The sequence below is a fragment of the Megalobrama amblycephala genome, linkage group LG16 (assembly GCF_018812025.1).
Source record: "Megalobrama amblycephala isolate DHTTF-2021 linkage group LG16, ASM1881202v1, whole genome shotgun sequence".
Taxonomy (NCBI): Eukaryota; Metazoa; Chordata; class Actinopteri; order Cypriniformes; family Xenocyprididae; genus Megalobrama; species Megalobrama amblycephala.
Window position 1 is genome coordinate 39,469,868 of NC_063059.1, and position 19,728 is coordinate 39,489,595.

Below are 19,728 nucleotides of genomic sequence, written 5' to 3' on the forward strand. Positions count from 1 at the left end.
CATATACCGCCCAACGCTAAACCTGTGCCCTATTTTATCCTTATAATATCCCAGGTTACATAAAAATGAGCGACCTTCATATAGAGCTGTTATATGTACTAATATGTAACCATCAAAACGCTCTATATCTGAGCTAAATTGAAGGCACCATATGTGTTTGCTGTTGAAGTAATTCGGTATAAATTCAGTAATTTATCTTTGATTTTTCCAGATCTGGTCCTGTGGGTGTCAGTATCTCACAGTGATCACAGTTCACACCTGCAGTGAAGCTCCTCACACAACAATTCACCAATAAATACTGGGAATATTCACATCATCCTACAAGAGAAGGACAAACTCCAGGAGTAGCAGCTGAAATCTGGTGACTGTTAAAGATGGAGTTTATTAAAGAGGAGATTGAAGACATGAGTGATCCAGAACCATCCAGAGTAAAACATGAAGATACTGAAGAACAAATAGGTTGGTGTCCATTCTTGATTCTTCATTGTTGACTGGTGGCTGTGAAATAATAATCAATATATGGATGATAAATGATAGAGAAATGTGTCTCAATGATCATAACCCAGTTTTAATCATATTAACAAGTGAATAACAGAATTGACCTGTGCACATCAAAGATACTTGATACAGAGGCAGGTGTCTTGTTTTCTGTTAAGTGTATGTTTTTTTTTTTTTTTTTACATTTAACCTCATTGAACTGATTCTTACTGTTTAATATGTTTATTTTAGACCATATGGAAGTGATGGAGCAAAGACATAAACTAAATGAAGTAAAGAAACACTATAACTTCAAACCTCAAGGAACAAAAGCCAAAAAGCTGCACACCTGCTCACAGTGTGGAAAGAGTTTCCAAAATAAAGGAACTCTTAACGAACACATGAGAATTCACACTGGAGAAAAACCGTATACATGCACTCAGTGTGGAAAGAGTTTCTCTCATGCATCAAGTCTCAATAAACATCTACTCCTTCACTCTGGAGAAAAACCATTTAACTGTGATCAGTGTGGTAAAGATTTTAATTTGTGTCATATCTAAAACAACACATGAAAGTTCATTCAGATGAGAAGCCTTATGTGTGTTCTCTCTGTGGAAACTGTGTTTTGAACAGCACCAGAAAACACATGATGGAGTAAGAGATCATGTGTGTTGTGACTGTGGGAAGAGCTTTATAACATCTACTCAACTGAAACTACACCAAAGAATTCATACTGGAGAAAAACCTTACAAGTGCTCATTTTGTGACAAGAGTTTCAGTCGGTCTGGACACCTGAAAAAGCATGAGCGAGTTCATACTGGAGAGACCCTTCTCACACTGAGTACAGTACTCAGTGTGAGAAGGGTTTCAAAGATGCAACAGGCTTAAAAATTCATCTGTTTATTCACTCTGGAGAAAAATTCTATTTGGGGAGCGGAGCGGCAGCCAAACGCGCCAGCGTACCCAGCTCGACCGGAAGTCTTGACACCACAGCTAATATCCAGATATACATTTGTTGCTCATTCTCAATGGTTTATATTTCTTGTGGAATTTGATTGCACTGAGGGCATTATAAAATTGAATCCATATATCAATAAAAATTGTGTAATATACAAAATAGTATTTTAATGTCTGTTATCTCTTTATATTTTTAATGTTTACAATTTAAACCATTTCTTATAAATATGTGACTAATTTTAGAAAAAAAATATGAGTAAATAAATCCTTGAGACAGAATTGACACTGTATAACAGGAATGACCCATTTACTTCAGATGTGATTTACTGAATGCGGCCCCTTTAAGAAATATGACGCTGCGCGCTTTCACTGAGGATGCGCAGAAGTGAGAAGCGCGAGAGCTCCGGTGTAGTTTTGTTTTCTTCTCTTTTTTCCTTTTGTTGTTTCCTTTGACGCTATTATAAATGTAACAGTCGAAAATGTTATGTTAATGTTCACGTGAGAAGCGCGAGAGACGTTACGAGTGCTGAAACGTTAACAATTTCAAGCTGAAAGTGTCGCTGTTAATGATCGTGAATGAAGGACAAATGTGGAATATTTTCTTCGATGCCGTAAATTTTTAGTCTGCAGGTCAGAGATGTTCAGTTTATAGTGTAAGAATTGATGTTTATGTTGCCTAAATGTAGATTGTTCATAGTGTAACATACAGAGAATGAAATATAGTCATTAATTTTGACCAGCCTCTATTCAGTTACATTGTTATCTTAGTTTGATTTCTGTTTAATTCATATTATATTAATGAAATAATTTAACCTGTTACTTATTTCATCCATATAAAATCTGGAGTTACATAAAAAGAGCAATCTTCCTATAGAGCCTTTTTAAATGCTACTAATATATAACCACATCAAAATTATTCATATTTCTAAAATCAAGCACACAGGGTAAATTAATTTAAGAAGTGTTATTACTAAGTATTTCAGTATAAACTCACTAAACTTGAATTTGGCAGATCTGGTGTCCCTTACAACAATTCACAGAAAAAAAGAAAGCTTCAGTTCAACTCCTCAGTGAAATATTGAAGAATATATGATAAATTATATTAAAAATGCATCTAAATTATCATAGTCTTTTATAGTAGGGGGAGACAGGGGGCAATTGTTACAAATTTTTGTCATGTCGTCATTACTCAAAAACCTTTTGAAATATTTGGATACAATTTTTTATGTCAGTAACTTGTATCTGTGTTCTACTTGTTAACAGTTAATCACCAAGTGTTTTTATAAGCAATGTTAGAGTCATACTATTGATTGAAATATTAGAAGTCAAATGTTACATTTGCCCCCACATGCAGGGGCAATTGTAGTAACACATGTAATACCTTCATATAAATACCAATGACCACAATAAACTTCAGAGAAAGTAGATATACTTATAAATATTCAGTATCCATTTCATTCATATTTTTCAGAACAATTCATTAACTCCTCTTGCTGTTTTCCTTGGTCTGAACCTAGGCATGCTGTGAACAGAGAGTGTATAGGGCCTACTCAGTAAAATGGATCCCCAGATTGAGAGGCAAAAACACTTCTCTTAAATAATTGGAATTTATCAATCTATTTTGATGTCCTTACTAAGCTGGACACTATTTTGATGGTGTCAGGGGCAATTGTAATGAAGTGTTACAATTGCCCCCGACTGTACCACCCAGTGTCAAACTACCCTGCTAGCTAGAAACAACAAAGCTAATGTATGACAAAGATATAAAATGTTAGACAACAGAATGGTCATCAAAACGAGACAGATTTAATTTCATAGCTGTTAATGGTTAAGACGGTATGAGGAAAATATTTTTCAAAAATGAGTCTTTGTAGAAAAACTTTACCAAGTATGATTTAGAAGCTTGTCCTTTGAGAGGGATCTCCACAGAGCACATGCAAAATACGTTTCACAGTTCTGTCTCGTTTCGGATTGGTGTAATTTGAGATGTTACAATTGCCCCCTGTTACATTTGCCCCCGGTCTCTACTCGTTATCCACATTTTGATGGTCAAGTGCTAGATTCCTTATGTGCCATCATTCTCAGTCCCTGACTGTTGATTTCTGTCGTCTTATGTTAGATTTCTGATTAGTTTAGGTATTGAGTAATATAAACTGTGCCCTCTTTCATCCTTATAAAATCCTGGGTTACATAAAAAATATTAACCTATATGTAATATTAACTTATATGTAACCATCAATATACTCTATAATTAAACTACATTAAAGGCACCATATGCATTTGCTGTTAAGCTGAATTGATACTGGATAATTCAGTATCAATTCAGTAACTTCTTTTTGATTTTCCCAGATCTGGTCCTGTGGGTGTCAGTATCACACAGTGATCACAGTTCACACCTGCAGTGAAGCTCCTCCCACAACAATTCACCAATAAATACTGGGAATATTCACACCATCCTACAAGAGAAGGACAAACTCCAGGTGTAGCAGCTGAAAACTGTGTGACTGTTAAAGATGGAGTTTATTAAAGAGGAGATTGAAGACATGAGTATTTCAGAACCAATCAGAGTAAAAGATGAAGAGACTGAGGAACAAATAGGTTGGTGTCCATTCTTGATTCTTCATTGTTGACTGCTTTGGTGGCTGTGAAATAATAATCAGTTTATGGTTGATAAATGATTCTAAATGTATGTTAATTATTATAACCCAGATTTAATCGCATTAATGGGTGAATGACAGAACTGACCTTTGCACATCAAAGATACTTGACACAGACAGGTGTTTGTAATTAAAATATTCAACCTCATTGAACTGATTCTAACAGCTTAATATGTTTGTTTTAGACCAGATGGAAGTGAAGGAGCAAAGTCACAAACTATATGACATAAAGAAACACTGTGACTTCAAAACTCAAGGAACAAAAGCCAAAAAGCTGCACATCTGCTCACAGTGTGGAAAGAGTTTCCAAAATAAAGGAGACCTTAACAAACACACGAGAGTTCACACTGGAGAAAAACCATTTACATGCACTCAGTGTGGAAAGAGTTTCAGACAAAAAGGAAACCTTAACACACATATTAGAGTTCACTCTGGAGAAAAACCGTTTACATGCACTCAGTGTGGAAAGAGTTTTTCTCAACCATCAGGTCTCAATAATCATTTGCGCATTCACACTGGAGAAAAACCATTTAACTGTGATCAGTGTGGTAAAGATTTTCTTTCATCATCACATCTAAAACAACACCTGAAAGTTCATTCAGATGAGAGGCCTTATGTGTGTTCTCTCTGTGAAAAGAGTTTTTCACGGCTGGACTGTTTTAAACAGCACCAGAAAACACATAATGAAGTGAAAGATTATGTGTGCTTTGCCTGTGAAAAGAGCTTTACTACATCGAGTCATCTGAAAGACCACCAAAGAATTCATACTGGAGAAAAACCTTACAAGTGCTCATATTGTGACAAGAGTTTCGCTCGGTCTGGAAACCTGAAATTACATAAGCGAGTTCATACCGGAGAGAAGCCGTACCACTGTACTCAGTGTGAGAAGAGTTTCAAAGATGCCACAAGTTTAAAAAATCATATTTTCATTCACTCTGGAAAAAAAACATTTAACTGTGATCAGTGTGGTACAATGTTCTTCTTGTCAAGAAATCTGAAAAATCACCTGAAAGTTCATTCAGATGAGAGGCCTTATGTGTGTTCTTTGTGTGGAAAGAGTTTTTCACGTTTGAAAAATTTTAAACTGCACCAGAAAACACATGATCAAGTAAGAGATCATGTGTGTTGTGACTGTAAGAAGAGCTTTACTAGAGCTGATCATCTGAAACGACACCGAAGAATTCATACTGGAGAAAAACCTCACAAGTGCTCATACTGTGACAAGAGTTTCACTGTGTCTGTAACCCTGAAATCACATGAGCGACTTCATACTGGAGAGAAGCCGTATCGCTGTACTCAGTGTGAGAAGAGTTTTAGACATTTATCAAGCCTCATCTTTCACAAGAAAAAAAGTGAAAAAAAGTGATCAACATTCGTTTCATGTCAAATACATTATAGTAAATCATGTGAGATAAAATATGAAGTCTTTCCTAAAAGCACAATATTATCTAGATAAATGTTCACTTATTTTAGTGATGACTCAATTTATTTGAATTAGTTTGATTATCTCTTTATAACCATTTTGAAGCATCAAATTTGTCGTTGCAAAGGCAGTCGATGGAGGAACAGGCATCTTTCAGATTTCAACAAAAAGATCTTTATTTGTGTTCCGAAGATGAATGAATCTTACGGGTTTGGAACGACATGAGGGTGATTAATTAATGACAGAATTTTCATTTTGGGGTGAACTAACCCTGTAAGTGAGAAAGAGAAGTTTAAAGCTTACAGGATTTTGAATGTCGACCACCCAAAGTGTCTTCTGGGATTATTAACGGTTGGATTCTCTCAAGTCTGTATTTGATGCATCTTCGATATCAAGAAGGCATCCAGGTACTTTCATGCATCCTTTGTACTTGCTTTCTTGAGTATTGGAATTGAACTTCGATGGTGAATGATGATGTAAAGCGAAAACACAACGATGCAAAATTGCTGAAGAACGCATATTTAGAAACAGCCTCAATTTCTTTGTGTCCTTCCTACTCCTGTGTGTCCTGTCTCCATGTTCTCACTCAGTTTCCTGGATTATCAAAGAGAGAAAGTACTGTGTGTTACTGAACTGTTTCATTGAACTACAGTGTGTGTGGTGCAGCTTACCAGTCTGGGGTGCGTTTCCCAAAGCGAACTATGGTCGTAAGTTCCGTCGTTACCAATAGAGTTCAATGGGACTAACGACCATGGTTCACTAACGATGCTTTCGGGAAACGCACCCCTGGACTGATTATCTTCTTTCGCTGGGGTTGTTTGAAAAAACAGTTTCAGCATTCATAATAAGAATCTTTAATAATAATTGAGCAAAAATAACTGATAATAGTTATGCAGCAAATCAGCATATTAGAATGATTTCTAAAGGATCATGTGACACTGAAGACTGGAAAATTCAGCTTTGTATCAGAAATATATTACATGTTAATTTTTTTAAAATGTAAACAATGTTATTTTAACATTTTACTGTATTTTTGATAAAATAAATGCAGCCTTCTTTCAAAAGCATTATTGTTTCTTTGTGCATTGTGTTAAAAATTAAAGTAAATGGCATTAAAATCCAAGAAATTCAAAAAGGTCAATAGTAGTTTGCATGCCTGTAATTAAAGTTGCTTGTTTAACTTTTTTTAATCGTAAACAGTTGGCAAATATTCCTGTATTGTCATGTTCAGTTGCTTACATTGTAACTGATTCTTCAAGTGCCGCACTGCTCGGTTTCTGTGAACAGTAAATCCCCCTTTTTTTTAAATTTGATTTTATCTCAAACATTTTGACACTGACGAGCGCTTTAAAACCTCTGTACTGATTCTGAGCATGCTAAATAGATTCAAATTTTTGACTCAAGTGGGCCGTGCAGGCCATTTGCAGGCCAACACATTATTGCAATGTAAAGGCAGACTAATAGATTACTAGAAAAATATTCACAGTGAATATTTTTTTTTTTTTAATTCTATTCCAATTAATGATAAAAGTGATGACTTGTAAATAATCTTTAATATATCAATGCTATGTTGGAGCAGTGTATAGTGAGACATTTTACTAGACGCTTTACTTTACACTTAACTTTCAGTAATTTGATTATGGAACCGGCCCTTGACAAAATTTAAGAATATGCGGCCCCTTTAAGAAAAATGACACCACGCGCACTGAGGATGCGCAGAAGAGAGAAGCGCGAGAGTGTTGCCAAGTCCACGGGTTTTTTATGTCCGCGGGTTGAAAGCAACCACAAAATAACATAATATTTAGCCCCTAAAATGCGAATTTGACCAGGGAAACCTCCCCCAAAACGCTGATTTTACTATCCGAACGCGATTTTACTGGCCCCCCACCCACGAAACGCGAATGGGCTAGTTTTGAGTAGCAATAGGCCGGGTTTTGTTCTGAAAATCTGGCAGCGCGAGACGCAAGACGATTGCTGAAATTTTCAGCAGCTGATTCACGGTCGTGAATGAAGGATAAATGTGGATTATTTTCTCCGGAGGCAGTATATTCACCGTGTGCAGGTGAGAGATGTTCCTCAGATTACGTAGTTTAACATTAAACAGCTCCAGAGTTTACTTGTTTTGTTCCAATGTAGCCTAATGAAATGCGTTGTATGTCCTGGTTTATTATTAAAGTGTAATAATACTTGCAAAGTTTTTCAAAATGTTGGCACAAAATAAAATGTGCTTAATGTTCCACTTCACAGAAGATCTCAGACATCATAATAATCAATGATGTGAAAACAGGGAACTTTTGGAGACAAAGAGGCTTTTCAGCAGCTTGGTTAATGATGGCCTATTGTTTCTCTCAGACTTTGGACAATAATTGAAAAATCCTTGATTTAAATGCAATTAATAACATGTATCAAAATAATCCATATTGTCAGAAAACATATTTACTTAATTTAAATGTTACTAAAGTATTTCAGCATCAATTCAGTAACTTTATTTTTTTCAGATCTGGTCCTGTGGGCGTCAGTATCACGCAGTGATCACAGTTCACACCTGCAGTGAAGCTCCTCCCACAACAATTCACCAATAAATACTGGGCACATTCACATCATCCTTCAAGAGAAGGACAAACTCCAGGTGTAGCAGCTGAAATCTGTATGACTGTTAAAGATGGAGTTTATTAAAGAGGAGATTGAAGACATGAGTGATCCAGAACCATCCAGAATAAAACATGAAGATACTGAGGAACAAATAGGTTGGTGTCCATTCTTGATTCTTCATTGTTGACTGCTTTGGTGGGTGTGAAGTAATAATCAGTATATAAATGATAAATTACAGAAATGCATGTAAATGATCATAACCCAGATTTAATCTTATTTAAGGCACAATATGTAAGATTTTAGATGAAAATATCTAAACTATTTAAACAATGTTATATATTTAGTTGACTTGTGTACTAACATTTAGATATTGGGACCCCAATATGACTCCATGTTCAAATGGTTGAATTTTACCCATTTTCAATGGTCACAAACCAAATGCAGGTAACTTTTTAAACAGACTGAAATATATAGGGCCTTCAAAATAAATTTCAAAAAGGAAAGTTTATTAAGAATGAGTATCTAGAAGGATATTAAGATATCTTGAATACTTTTAGAGTTGCAGGCATGCAAACTTTGGAAAAGGCATATTTATGGCACTCAGATATGTTCTATGCAATTGAGATGATAGAAAAACATGAGATACAGTTCTAGTTTCAACATTATTTGTTCTTCAGATATTCCTCTTTAAAATAAAAATTATCAGCAGCATGCAAAGCAAAGTGACCCACATTTGGTTTTTGACCACTGAAAATGTGTGCAATTTACTAATGGATCCGCATTAAGATCTCCACATCTCTGGGACTGAACAATCGAGAGCCTTTAAAATGAAGATACCAAAAGAAAGTTTAAGAACCAGAATCTAAAAGGATATTAAGATATCTTTAATACTTCTTGGGTTACATGCATGCAAACTTGAAGCACAAAATACAAAAAGTGCTTTTGACCATTTTTGAACTGTCACTGTTGTCATATATTGAAACAAAGATTGTGAAAGTCAACAGATTTTCTCTCTCTTGTTAACATTAATGTATTAACATGAACTAACAATGAGTAATATATTTGTTACTGTATTTATTGTTCTTTGTTAATGTTAGTTAATAAAAATACAGCTGTTCTTTGTTCATGTTACTTAAATTTTTAAGAAATGCAACTTTTGAATTTATTTTATTACTTTTCATTTTTGGTTAATGTTAACTAAATTAGTTAACTAATGCTAACTAATGAAACCTTATTGTAAAGTGATACTGATACTTTATACTTACACAGACAGGTGTCTTGTTTTCTGCTGAGTGTTTTTTAATTTTCACATTTAACCTCATTGAATTGATCCTGGCTGCTTATTATGTTTATTATAGACCAGATGGAAGTGAAGGAGCAAAGACACAAACTAAATGACGTAAAGAAACACTGTGACTCCAAAGCTCAAGGAACTAAAGCCCAAAAGCTGCACACCTGCTCACAGTGTGGAAAGAGTTTCCAAAATAAATCAAACCTTAACAAACACAAAAAAATTCACACTGGAGAGAAACCGTATACATGCAATCAGTGTGGTAAAGATTTTATTTTGCCGTCACAACTAAAGCAACACCTGATAGTTCATTCAGATGAGAGACCTTATGTGTGTTCTCTCTGTGGAAAGAGTTTTTCACGGCTGGACAGTTTTAAACAGCACCAGAATATACATACAGGTGTGAAAGACCATGTGTGTTGTGACTGTGGGAAGAGCTTTACTACAACTAGTCATCTGAAACGGCACCGAAGGGTTCACACTGGAAATAAACCGTATACATGCACTCAGTGTGGAAAGAGTTTTTCTCAAGCATCAGGTCTCAGTGTTCATCTGCTCCGTCACTCTGGAAAAAAAACATTTAAATGTGATCAATGTGACAAAGATTTTATTTTGTCATCAGATCTAAAAGATCACCTGACAGTTCATTCAGATGAGAGGCCTTTTGTGTGTTCTCTCTGTGGAAAGAGTTTTCCACGGCTGAAGAGTTTTAAAGTGCACCAGAAAACACATAATAAAGTGAGAGATCATGTGTGTCGTGACTGTGGGATGAGCTTTACTAGAGCTGACTGTCTGAAACGGCACCAAAGAACTCATACTGGAGAAAAACCGTACAAGTGCTCATATTGTGACAAGAGGCTCACTCGGTTGGTACACCTGAAAGTACATGAGCGAGTTCATACTGGAGAGAAGCCGTACCACTGTACTCAGTGTGGAGAGAGTTTCAGAGATGCAACAGGTTTAAAAGATCATCTTTTGATTCACACTGAAGAAACATTTAACTGTGAGTTTATTAAAGAAGAGATTGAAGACATGAGTGATCTAGAACCATCCAGAATAAAACATGAAGATACTGAGGAACAAACAGGTTGGTGCCCATTGATTCTTCATTGTTAACTGCTTTGGTGGCTGTGAAATAATAATCAGTAAATGAATGATAAATGACAGAGGAATGCATCTAAATGATCATAACCCAGTATTAATAGTATTAAAGGCACAATATGGAAAATGTGTAGATGAAAATATCCAAAAAACACTAAAACAATGTTATATTTAGTTGACTTGTGTACTTCCAATGATCCCAAACGTTTCCAACAATGTTTAAATCTAGAGAAATCAGTGTTACAGACTGTGTCATTGCGCCGCCTGTCATTGACGTCATATCCAATCTACCCTTGATTTCCAGTTTTATTTTTGTAGAAACCATGGAAACAACAAAGACACTTATATATTGTGTTTTCTAAGACAGGTATCCAACTGTTTACATGCCTTTCTGGACAGAAATGAAATAATTGTTATACAGCTCAACACAGTTAGTCTTATTGTTTGATTTGCTTGTTTTCTTGATTTACCGCGAGTACCATGTTTTACCGTCCCTCAGAGACAATACTATTTTGTCTAGTGGCTAACATTGCATAATCAGAGAGAGCTTTCTCCATCATACATTTTAAAGTTAATTGCGTGTCAATTAGCAACAGTCAATTAGCCACCAGCTTTTATTAATATGATATTCTAATATTGATCTAGATTACTGCAATGTGCAACAAATGTCTCAGCAGCACATGCATAGAGTAACATTATAGCATAACTTTTAACACGTTTAAATGTGATTGTTTTAAAACAGCACTGTTACCCCACATATGCAACAATAAGAGCATAAGCGGCCGACTGCAACATAATAAAAGCTTTGCTAGTTTCAAGACGGGTGAGAATCACAGGTGTTTCTCATTAGCATTCGTTACCACTGGCCACGGCTCTTGGTGCGCCCTGCCTCATATATCCATGACAGTAATAAATCTTTAATGTGTTCGCTCATCCATGAACATGATTTTTGCCCGAGTCCGACAGATTTGTTTTCAACGGCTGTGGAGGTGAAACCAACAAATCCCATTATTCCACTCTCATTCACGCGTCATCAAGCTACACCTTTGTTTTAAATAAGCGCCCTCTAGCTGTGAAAATTACATATTGTGCCTTTAACAAGTGAATGACAGAACTGACCTTTGAACATCAAAGATAATTTTGTAACACTTTACAATAAAATGTCATTTGTTAACATTAGTTAATGTATTAACTAACATGAACTCACAATGAGCAATATATTTGTTACAGTATTTATTATTCTTTGTTAATGTTGGTTAATAAAAAAAACAGCTGTTCTTTGTTTGTTCATGTTACTTGTGAACAAATATAACTTTTGATTTTAATAATATTTATTGTTAATTTCAACATTTACTAATATAAGGTTAATAAATGCTGTAGAAGTATTGTTAATTTTAGTTAATGTTAACTAAATTAGTTAACTAATGCTAGCTAATGAAACCTTATTGTAAAGAGTTACCGATACTTTATACTCACCCAGGTGTCTTGTTTTCGGCTGAGTGTTTTTTAATTTTCACATTTGACCTCATTGAACTGATTCTAACTGCTTAATGTCTATTTTAGACCAGATGGAAGTGAAGGAGCAAAGACACAAACTAAATGAAGTAAAGAAACACTGTGACTTCAAACCTCAAGGAACAAAAGTCAAAAAGCTGCACACCTGCTCACAGTGTGGAAAGAGTTTCCAAGATAAATCAAACCTTAACAAACACACAAAAATTCACACTGGAGAGAAACCGTATACATGCACTCAGTGTGGAAAGGGTTTCCAAGATAAAAGAAACTTTAACAGACACATGAGAGTTCACACTGGAGAAAAACCGTTTACATGCACTCAGTGTGGAAAGAGTTTTTCTCAAGCAGCAGGTCTCAATGTTCATCTGCTCCGGCACTCTGGAGAAAAAACATTTAAATGTGATCAATGTGACAAAGATTTTATTTTGTCATCACATCTAAAAGATCACATGAAAGTTCATTCAGACGAGAGGCCTTATGTGTGCTCTCTTTGTGGAAAGAGGTTTCCACGACTGAAGAGTTTTAAAGTGCACCAGAAAACGCATAGTAAAGTGAGAGATCATGTGTGTCGTGACTGTGGGATGAGCTTTACTAGAACTGACTGTCTGAAACGGCACCAAAGAACTCATACTGGAGAAAAACCGTACAAGTGCTCATCTTGTGACAAGAGTTTTACCCGGTTGGTACACCTGAAAGTGCATGAGCGACTTCATACTGGAGAGAAGCTGCACCACTGTACTCAGTGTGGAGAGAGTTTCAGAGATGCAACAGGTTTAAAAAATCATCTTTTAATTCACACTGAAGAAATGCCATTTAACTGTGAGTTTATTAAAGAAGAGATTGAAGACATGAGTGATCCAGAACCTTCCAGAATAAAACATGAAGATACTGAGGAACAAACAGGTTGGTGCCCATTGATTCTTCATTTGTTAATCTGCTTTGGTGGCTGTGAAATAATAATCAGTATATGAATGAAAAATGACAGAGGAATGCATCTAAATGATCATAACCCAGTATTAATAGTATTAAAGGCACAATACGAAAAATTTTCAGATGAAAATATCCAAAACCACTAAATGTTATATTTTGTTGACTTGTGTACTTACAATGATCCCAAACATTTCCAACAATGTTTAAATCCAGAGAAATCACCAATTTGAACCAGTGTTATGGACTGTTATTGCGCCGCTTGTCACTGACGTCATATCCAATCTACCCTTGATTCCAGTTTTATTTTTGTAGAAACCATGGAAATAGCAAAGACGCTTTATATATAGTGTTTTATTAGACAGGTATCCAAATGTTTAAATGCCTTTCTCGACAGAAATTAATCATTGTTATACAGCTTAACACGGTTAGTCTTATTGTTTGATTTGCTTGTTTTCTTGATTTACCATGAGTACCATGTTTTACTGTCCCTCAGAGACAATACTATTTTGTCTAGTGGCTAACATGGCATAATCAGAGAGAGCTTTCTTCATCATACATTTTAAAGTTAATTGCATGTCATCTAACAATAGTCAATTAGCCACCAGCTTTTATTAATGTGATTATTCTAATATTAATCTAGATTACAGCAATGTGCAACAAGTGTCTCATAGCAGCGAACAAACAGAGTGACATTATAGCATAACTTTTAACACATTTAAATGTTTCAGTATGATTGTTTTAAAGCAGCACTGCGTTACCACACATATGCAACAAAAAAAGAGGAAGCTGCCGACTGCAACATAATAAAAGCCTCGCTAGTTTCAAGATGGGTGTGAATCACAGGTGTCTCTCATTAGCATTCGTTCCCACAGGCCACGGCTCTTGGCGTGACATTCGTGACAATAATAAAACTGTAATGTGTTCGTCATCCATGAACATGATTTCTGCCTGAGTCAGATTCCTTTTCATCGGTTGTGGAGGTGAAACCGACAAATCCCATGATTCCACTCTCATTCACGGCATCATCAAGCCACATCTTATCAAAATTATTCCAGTTCGCATAGATCCACGGACACAACTAATTTTGCTGTGTTATGCAGACCGGTAAAGTAATTTGGCAAATATCACTTTTTTTTTAAAAAGACCAAGCTACTGCGCACATACACACTCAAACACGCAAACCTACAGACTAAACACGTAAATGAACCGTAAGAATGCATTAAAGGTATTTGGTTTTCAATAGGAAAGGTGTCATTTAAGCAGCCCCTAAAGTAATAACTAACAATTTTTACAATGGAAGTGATTCAATCAAAAACCAACTTTAGCTCGATAAGAATTTTCCTGTTGTCACTGTGAAGCTGCTATGAAACAATATGTATTGTGAAAAGCGCTATATAAATGAAGATGACTTGACTTAAATAAGTGCCCTCTAGCTACGAAAATTACATATTGTGCTTTTAACAAGTGAATGTCAGAACTGACCTTTGAACATCAAAGAAAATTTGTAACACTTTACAACAAGATGTCATTTGTTAACATTAGATAATGTATTAACTAACATGAACTAACAATGAGCAATATATTTGTTACTGTATTCATTAGTCTTTGTTAATGTTGGTTAATAAAAATCCAGCTGTTTTTTGTTTGTTCATGTTACTTAAATATGAACAAATACAACTTTTGATTTTAATAATATTTATTGTTAATTTCAACATTTACTAATATAATATTAGTAAATTGCTGTAGAAGTATTGTTCATTTTAGTTAATGGTAACTAAATTAGTCAACTAATGCTAAATAATGAAACCTTATTGTAAAGTGTTACTGATACTTTATACTCACATAGGTGCCTGTTTTCTGCTGAGTGTTTTTTAATTTTCATATTTAACCTCATTGAACTGATTCTAACCGCTTAATATGTTTATTTTAGACCAGATGGAAGTGAAGGAGCAAAGACACAAACTAAATGATGTAAAGAAACACTGTGAATTCAAAACTCAAGGAACAAAAGTCAAAAAGCTGCACACCTGCTCACAGTGTGGAAAGAGTTTCCAAGATAAATCAAACCTTAAACAAACACACAAAAATTCACACTGGAGAGAAACCGTATACATGCACTCAGTGTGGAAAGGGTTTCCAAGATAAAAGAAACTTTAACAGACACATGAGAGTTCACACTGGAGAAAAACCGTTTACATGCACTCAGTGTGGAAAGAGTTTTTCTCAAGCAGCAGGTCTCAATGTTCATCTGCTCCGTCACTCTGGAGAAAAAACATTTAAATGTGATCAATGTGACAAAGATTTTATTTTGTCATCACATCTAAAAGATCACATGAAAGTTCATTCAGATGAGAGGCCTTTTGTGTGCTCTCTTTGTGGTAAGAGTTTTCCACGGCTGAAGAGTTTTAAGGTGCATCAGAAAACACATAATGAAGTGAAAGAGTATGCTTGTCGTGACTGTGGGATGAGCTTTAATAGAGCTGACTGTCTGAAACGGCACCAAAGAACTCATACTGGAGAAAAACCGTACAAGTGCTCATATTGTGACAAGAGGCTCACTCGGTTGGTACACCTGAAAGTACATGAGCGAATTCATACTGGAGAGAAGCCGTACCACTGTACTCAGTGTGGAGAGAGTTTCAGAGATGCAACAGGTTTAAAAGATCATCTTTTAATTCACACTGAAGAAACATTTAACTGTGAGTTTATTAAAGAGGAGATTGAAGACATGAGTGATCCTAGAACCATCCAGAATAAAACATGAAGATACTGAGGAACAAACAGGTTGGTTTCAATTCTTGATTCTTGATCATTGTTGACTGCTTTGGTGGCTGTGAATGATAAATGATAGAGGAATGCATCTAAATGATCATAACTCAGTATTAATATAGTATTAAAGGCACAATATGTAAGATTTTTAGATGAAAATATAAAAAAACCACTAAAACAATGTTATATTTAGTTGACTTGTGTGCTTACAATGATCTCAAACGTTTCCAACAATGTTTAAATCCAGAGAAATCACCAATTTGAATCAGTGATAAGGACCGTGTCATTGCGCCGCTTGTCACTGACGTCATATCCAATTTACCCTTGATTTCCAGTTTTACTTTAGTAAAAACCATGGAAACAACAAAGACACCTATATATTATGTGTTTTATTAAAGAGGTAAGGAAATGTTTGGATGCCTTTCTCAACAGAAAACTAATCATTGTTATACAGCTTAACACGGTTAGTCTTATTGTTTGATTTGTTTGTTTTTTTGTTTTTTTTTTACAGTGAGTACCGTGTTTTACCGTCCATCAGAGATAATACTATTTTGTCTAGTGGCTAACATGGCATAATCAGAGAGCGCTTTCTCCATCAATTAATTGCGTGTCAATTAGCAACAGTCATTTAGCCACCAGCTTTTATTAATATGATATTCTAATATTGATCTAGATTACTGCAATGTGCAACAAGTGTCTTATAGCAGCGAACAAACAGAGTGACGTTATAGCATAACTTTTAACACATTCAGATGTATTCAGTATGATCGTTTTAACCATGTAAAGCAATGCTGTGTTACCCCACATACTCAACAAAAAGAGCGGAAGCACAGGTGAAAATCACAGGTGTCTATCATTAGCATTCGCTCCCATGGGCTACGGCTCTTGGTGTGCCCTGCTTCATACATCCATGATGATGATAAAATTTTAATGTGTTCGCTCATCCATGAACATGATTTCTGCCCGAGTCCGACAGATTCCTTTCCTTCGGCTGTGGAGGTTAAACCAACAACTCCCATAATTCCATTCTCATTCACGGCGTCATCAAGCTACACCTTTGTTTTAAATAAGTGCCCTCTAGCTGTGAAAATTACATATTTGTGCCTTTAACAAGTGAATGACAGAACTGACCTGTGAACATCAAAGATAATTTGGTAACACTTTAAAATAAGATATAATTTGTTTAACATTAATCTATTAACTAACATGAACTTACAATGAGCAATATATTTGTTACTGCATTTATCAATCTTTATTAATGTTGCTAATTAAAAATCCAGCTGTTCATTTTATTCATGTTACTTAATTTTTTTACAAATACAGCTTTTGAATTTAATAATGTGTTAGTAAATGTTGAAATGACCAATAACTAAGACTAATAAATGCTGTATAAGTATTGTTAATTTTTAGTTCATGTTAACTAAATGCATTAATTAATTTTAACTAATGAAACCTTATTGTAAAGTGATACTGATACTTTATACTCACACAGACAGGTGTCTTGTTTTGTGCTTTTTTTGTGTGTTTTTTTTTTACTTTATTTTTTATATTCACTTTTTTACGTCATTGAACTGATTCTAACCACTTACTATGTTTATTTTAGACCAGATGGAAGTGAAGGAACAAAGACACAAGCTAAATGACGTAAAGAAACACTGTGACTTTAAAACTCAAGGAACAAAAGCCCAAAAGCTTCACACCTGCTCACAGTGTGGAAAGAGTTTCCAAAATAAATCAAACCTTAACAAACACAAAAAAATTCACACTGGAGAGAAACCGTATACATGCACTCAGTGTGGTAAAGATTTTATTTTGCCATCACAACTAAAACAACACCTGATAGTTCATTCAGATGAGAGGCCTTATGTGTGTTCTCTCTGTGGAATGAGTTTTTCAAGGATGGACAGTTTTAAACAGCACCAGAGTATACATACAGGTATGAAAGATCATGTGTGTTGTGACTGTGGGAAGAGCTTTACTACATCTAGTCATCTAAAACGGCACCGAAGAGTTCACACTGGAGAAAAACCGTTTACATGCACTCAGTGTGGAAAGAGTTTTTCTCAAGCATCAGCTCTCAATGTTCATCTGCTCCGTCACTCTGGAAAAAAAACATTTAAATGTGATCAATGTGACAAAGATTTTATTTTGTCATCAGATCTGAAAGATCACCTGACAGTTCATTCAAATGAGAAGCCTTTTGTGTGTTCTCTCTGTGGAAAGAGTTTTCCACGATTGAAGAGTTTTAAACTGCATCAGAAAACACATAATGAAGTGAAAGAGTATGCTTGTCGTGACTGTGGGATGAGCTTTAATAGAGCTGACTGTCTGAAACGGCACCAAAGAACTCATACTGGAGAAAAACCGTACAAGTGCTCATATTGTGACAAGAGGCTCACTCGGTTGGTACACCTGAAAGTACATGAGCGAATTCATACTGGAGAGAAGCCGTACCACTGTACTCAGTGTGGAGAGAGTTTCAGAGACGCAACAGGTTTAAAAGATCATCTTTTTATTCACACTGAAGAAAAGCCATTTAACTGTGATCAGTGAGGTAAAGATTTTAATTTGTCATCACGTCTAAAACAACACCTGAATGTTCATTCAGATGAGAGGCCTTGTGTGTGTGTGTTTTTCTGTGGACAGAGATTTTCATGTCTAAAGTTTTTTAAACTGCACCAGAAAACACATGATGAGGTGAAAGTTCATGTATGTTAGTGTGTTAGTGTGGCAAGACCTTTACTATAACTGCCCAAATGAATTCATACTAAAAAAAAAAAAACTTTCAAGCACTCATATTGCTTATATTTTCAATGAATTGTGATATGTATTGTGAAAAGTGCTATACAAATAAATGTAAATTGAACTGAATTTAATTGATTTTGGAGTGGGAGTAGTGTTTTACTCGCTTTCGAAACCTGAAATCATATGAGCGAGTTCATACTGAAGAGAAGCCGTACTATTGTACGGCTTCTCTCCAGTATGAAACCAAATGCCTATAACCATATATGAATTTCAGCTCCGGATCTTCCTCAGCACTTGTATAAACAGTGATACAAACAGTAAAGATGGCATCAGTTTTTCCGTATCAGTTTCAGCGCGAGTCCTCAACCTTTTTAAATGCATCAGAGTGAATTCACAGCACTGAAAAGAGCATCTTCTCGACACGTCGACAACACAAACCAAACTCTTCCAGTCTCAGCTACAACTACAGTGTTTGAGGGCGGGTCAAAGTACACATTGTTCATGGGCAGCCAATGAAGACCATAGTCATGTTATTGTTATGCAGGTATGTAATAGTGAGACTGGAATTGCTTTATTTGTTGTGCACGTCGAACTTTAACACTTTGCAGACCTTTTATATTCACAAACAGCTACACATTACCTAAAAGGTAATATTCGAAAAAACATAATAGGCCTTTATCACAGCTGCGCTACCTTTTGATTTTTTTTTTTTTTTCCTGAGTGAAATGACTTGCCTTTGGTCAGGTTAACAAAAACAACCGAGCCGTAGCGTTTAACGTCTTTATTTCATTCCAAAAGACCTTTTCACATCAGCGGCATCTTTGGTTTTTAACTGAAATGAAAGCGAGGCTGTGAGGGATGGACATGCATCTGTTCAATGGGCTATACTGTTATTTAATGCATTTTTGGATTGTTCAGTTGATGAAACACTGCAAAAATATCTAAAAATATAATTTTCAGTTGACAAACTCCTGACAAGCTGTGAAGTGATCTAGGAGATTTATGCAGCTTTTTACAGTGGATGCCACTGAAAACATGTTGAGTCTATCCCTTACGGTCTTGCTTCCATACGTGTCATGGTGCTGCTCTGAATAAGGTCAAGTTCCCTGTTTTCACCTTATCAATTATGGTGACGTCATTAGTGTTAACAGGCTGACAAAATCGCCAATATTATTATGGAGAGAACTGATCCTAGACCAGCAGTTATGAGCAACTTTTCTGTCTAAGCAGTCAGGCAATGGTTTGAATAAGAAACCTTGCCCAGCCTTACA

General features: G+C 35.5%; 2 protein-coding genes across 4 annotated transcripts in view; both read left to right on the forward strand.

Annotated features, from left to right (window-relative positions):
* The first annotated feature begins 1,779 nt into the window (after positions 1 to 1,779).
* LOC125248569 (zinc finger protein 493-like) lies at positions 1,780 to 18,588 on the forward strand. The gene is made up of 6 exons (XM_048160540.1): positions 1,780 to 2,064; positions 3,784 to 4,032; positions 8,013 to 8,261; positions 9,465 to 10,484; positions 12,062 to 12,916; positions 17,316 to 18,588. The coding sequence occupies exons 3-6, from the start codon at positions 8,177 to 8,179 to the stop codon at positions 18,263 to 18,265; spliced, it is 2,910 nt and encodes a 969-aa protein (XP_048016497.1). The 5' UTR covers positions 1,780 to 2,064; positions 3,784 to 4,032; positions 8,013 to 8,176; the 3' UTR covers positions 18,266 to 18,588.
* The window catches only part of LOC125248622 (gastrula zinc finger protein XlCGF52.1-like), a 150,071-nt gene continuing 137,404 nt past the window's right edge, over positions 7,062 to 19,728 (forward strand). The window contains exon 1 of one of the 3 annotated variants that reach the window (XM_048160656.1): positions 7,062 to 7,576. The gene's annotated coding sequence lies outside the window, so the exon portion shown is untranslated. The remainder of the gene's footprint in view (positions 7,577 to 19,728) is intronic. The other 2 variants (XM_048160657.1, XM_048160663.1) reach the window with 2 other exon arrangements.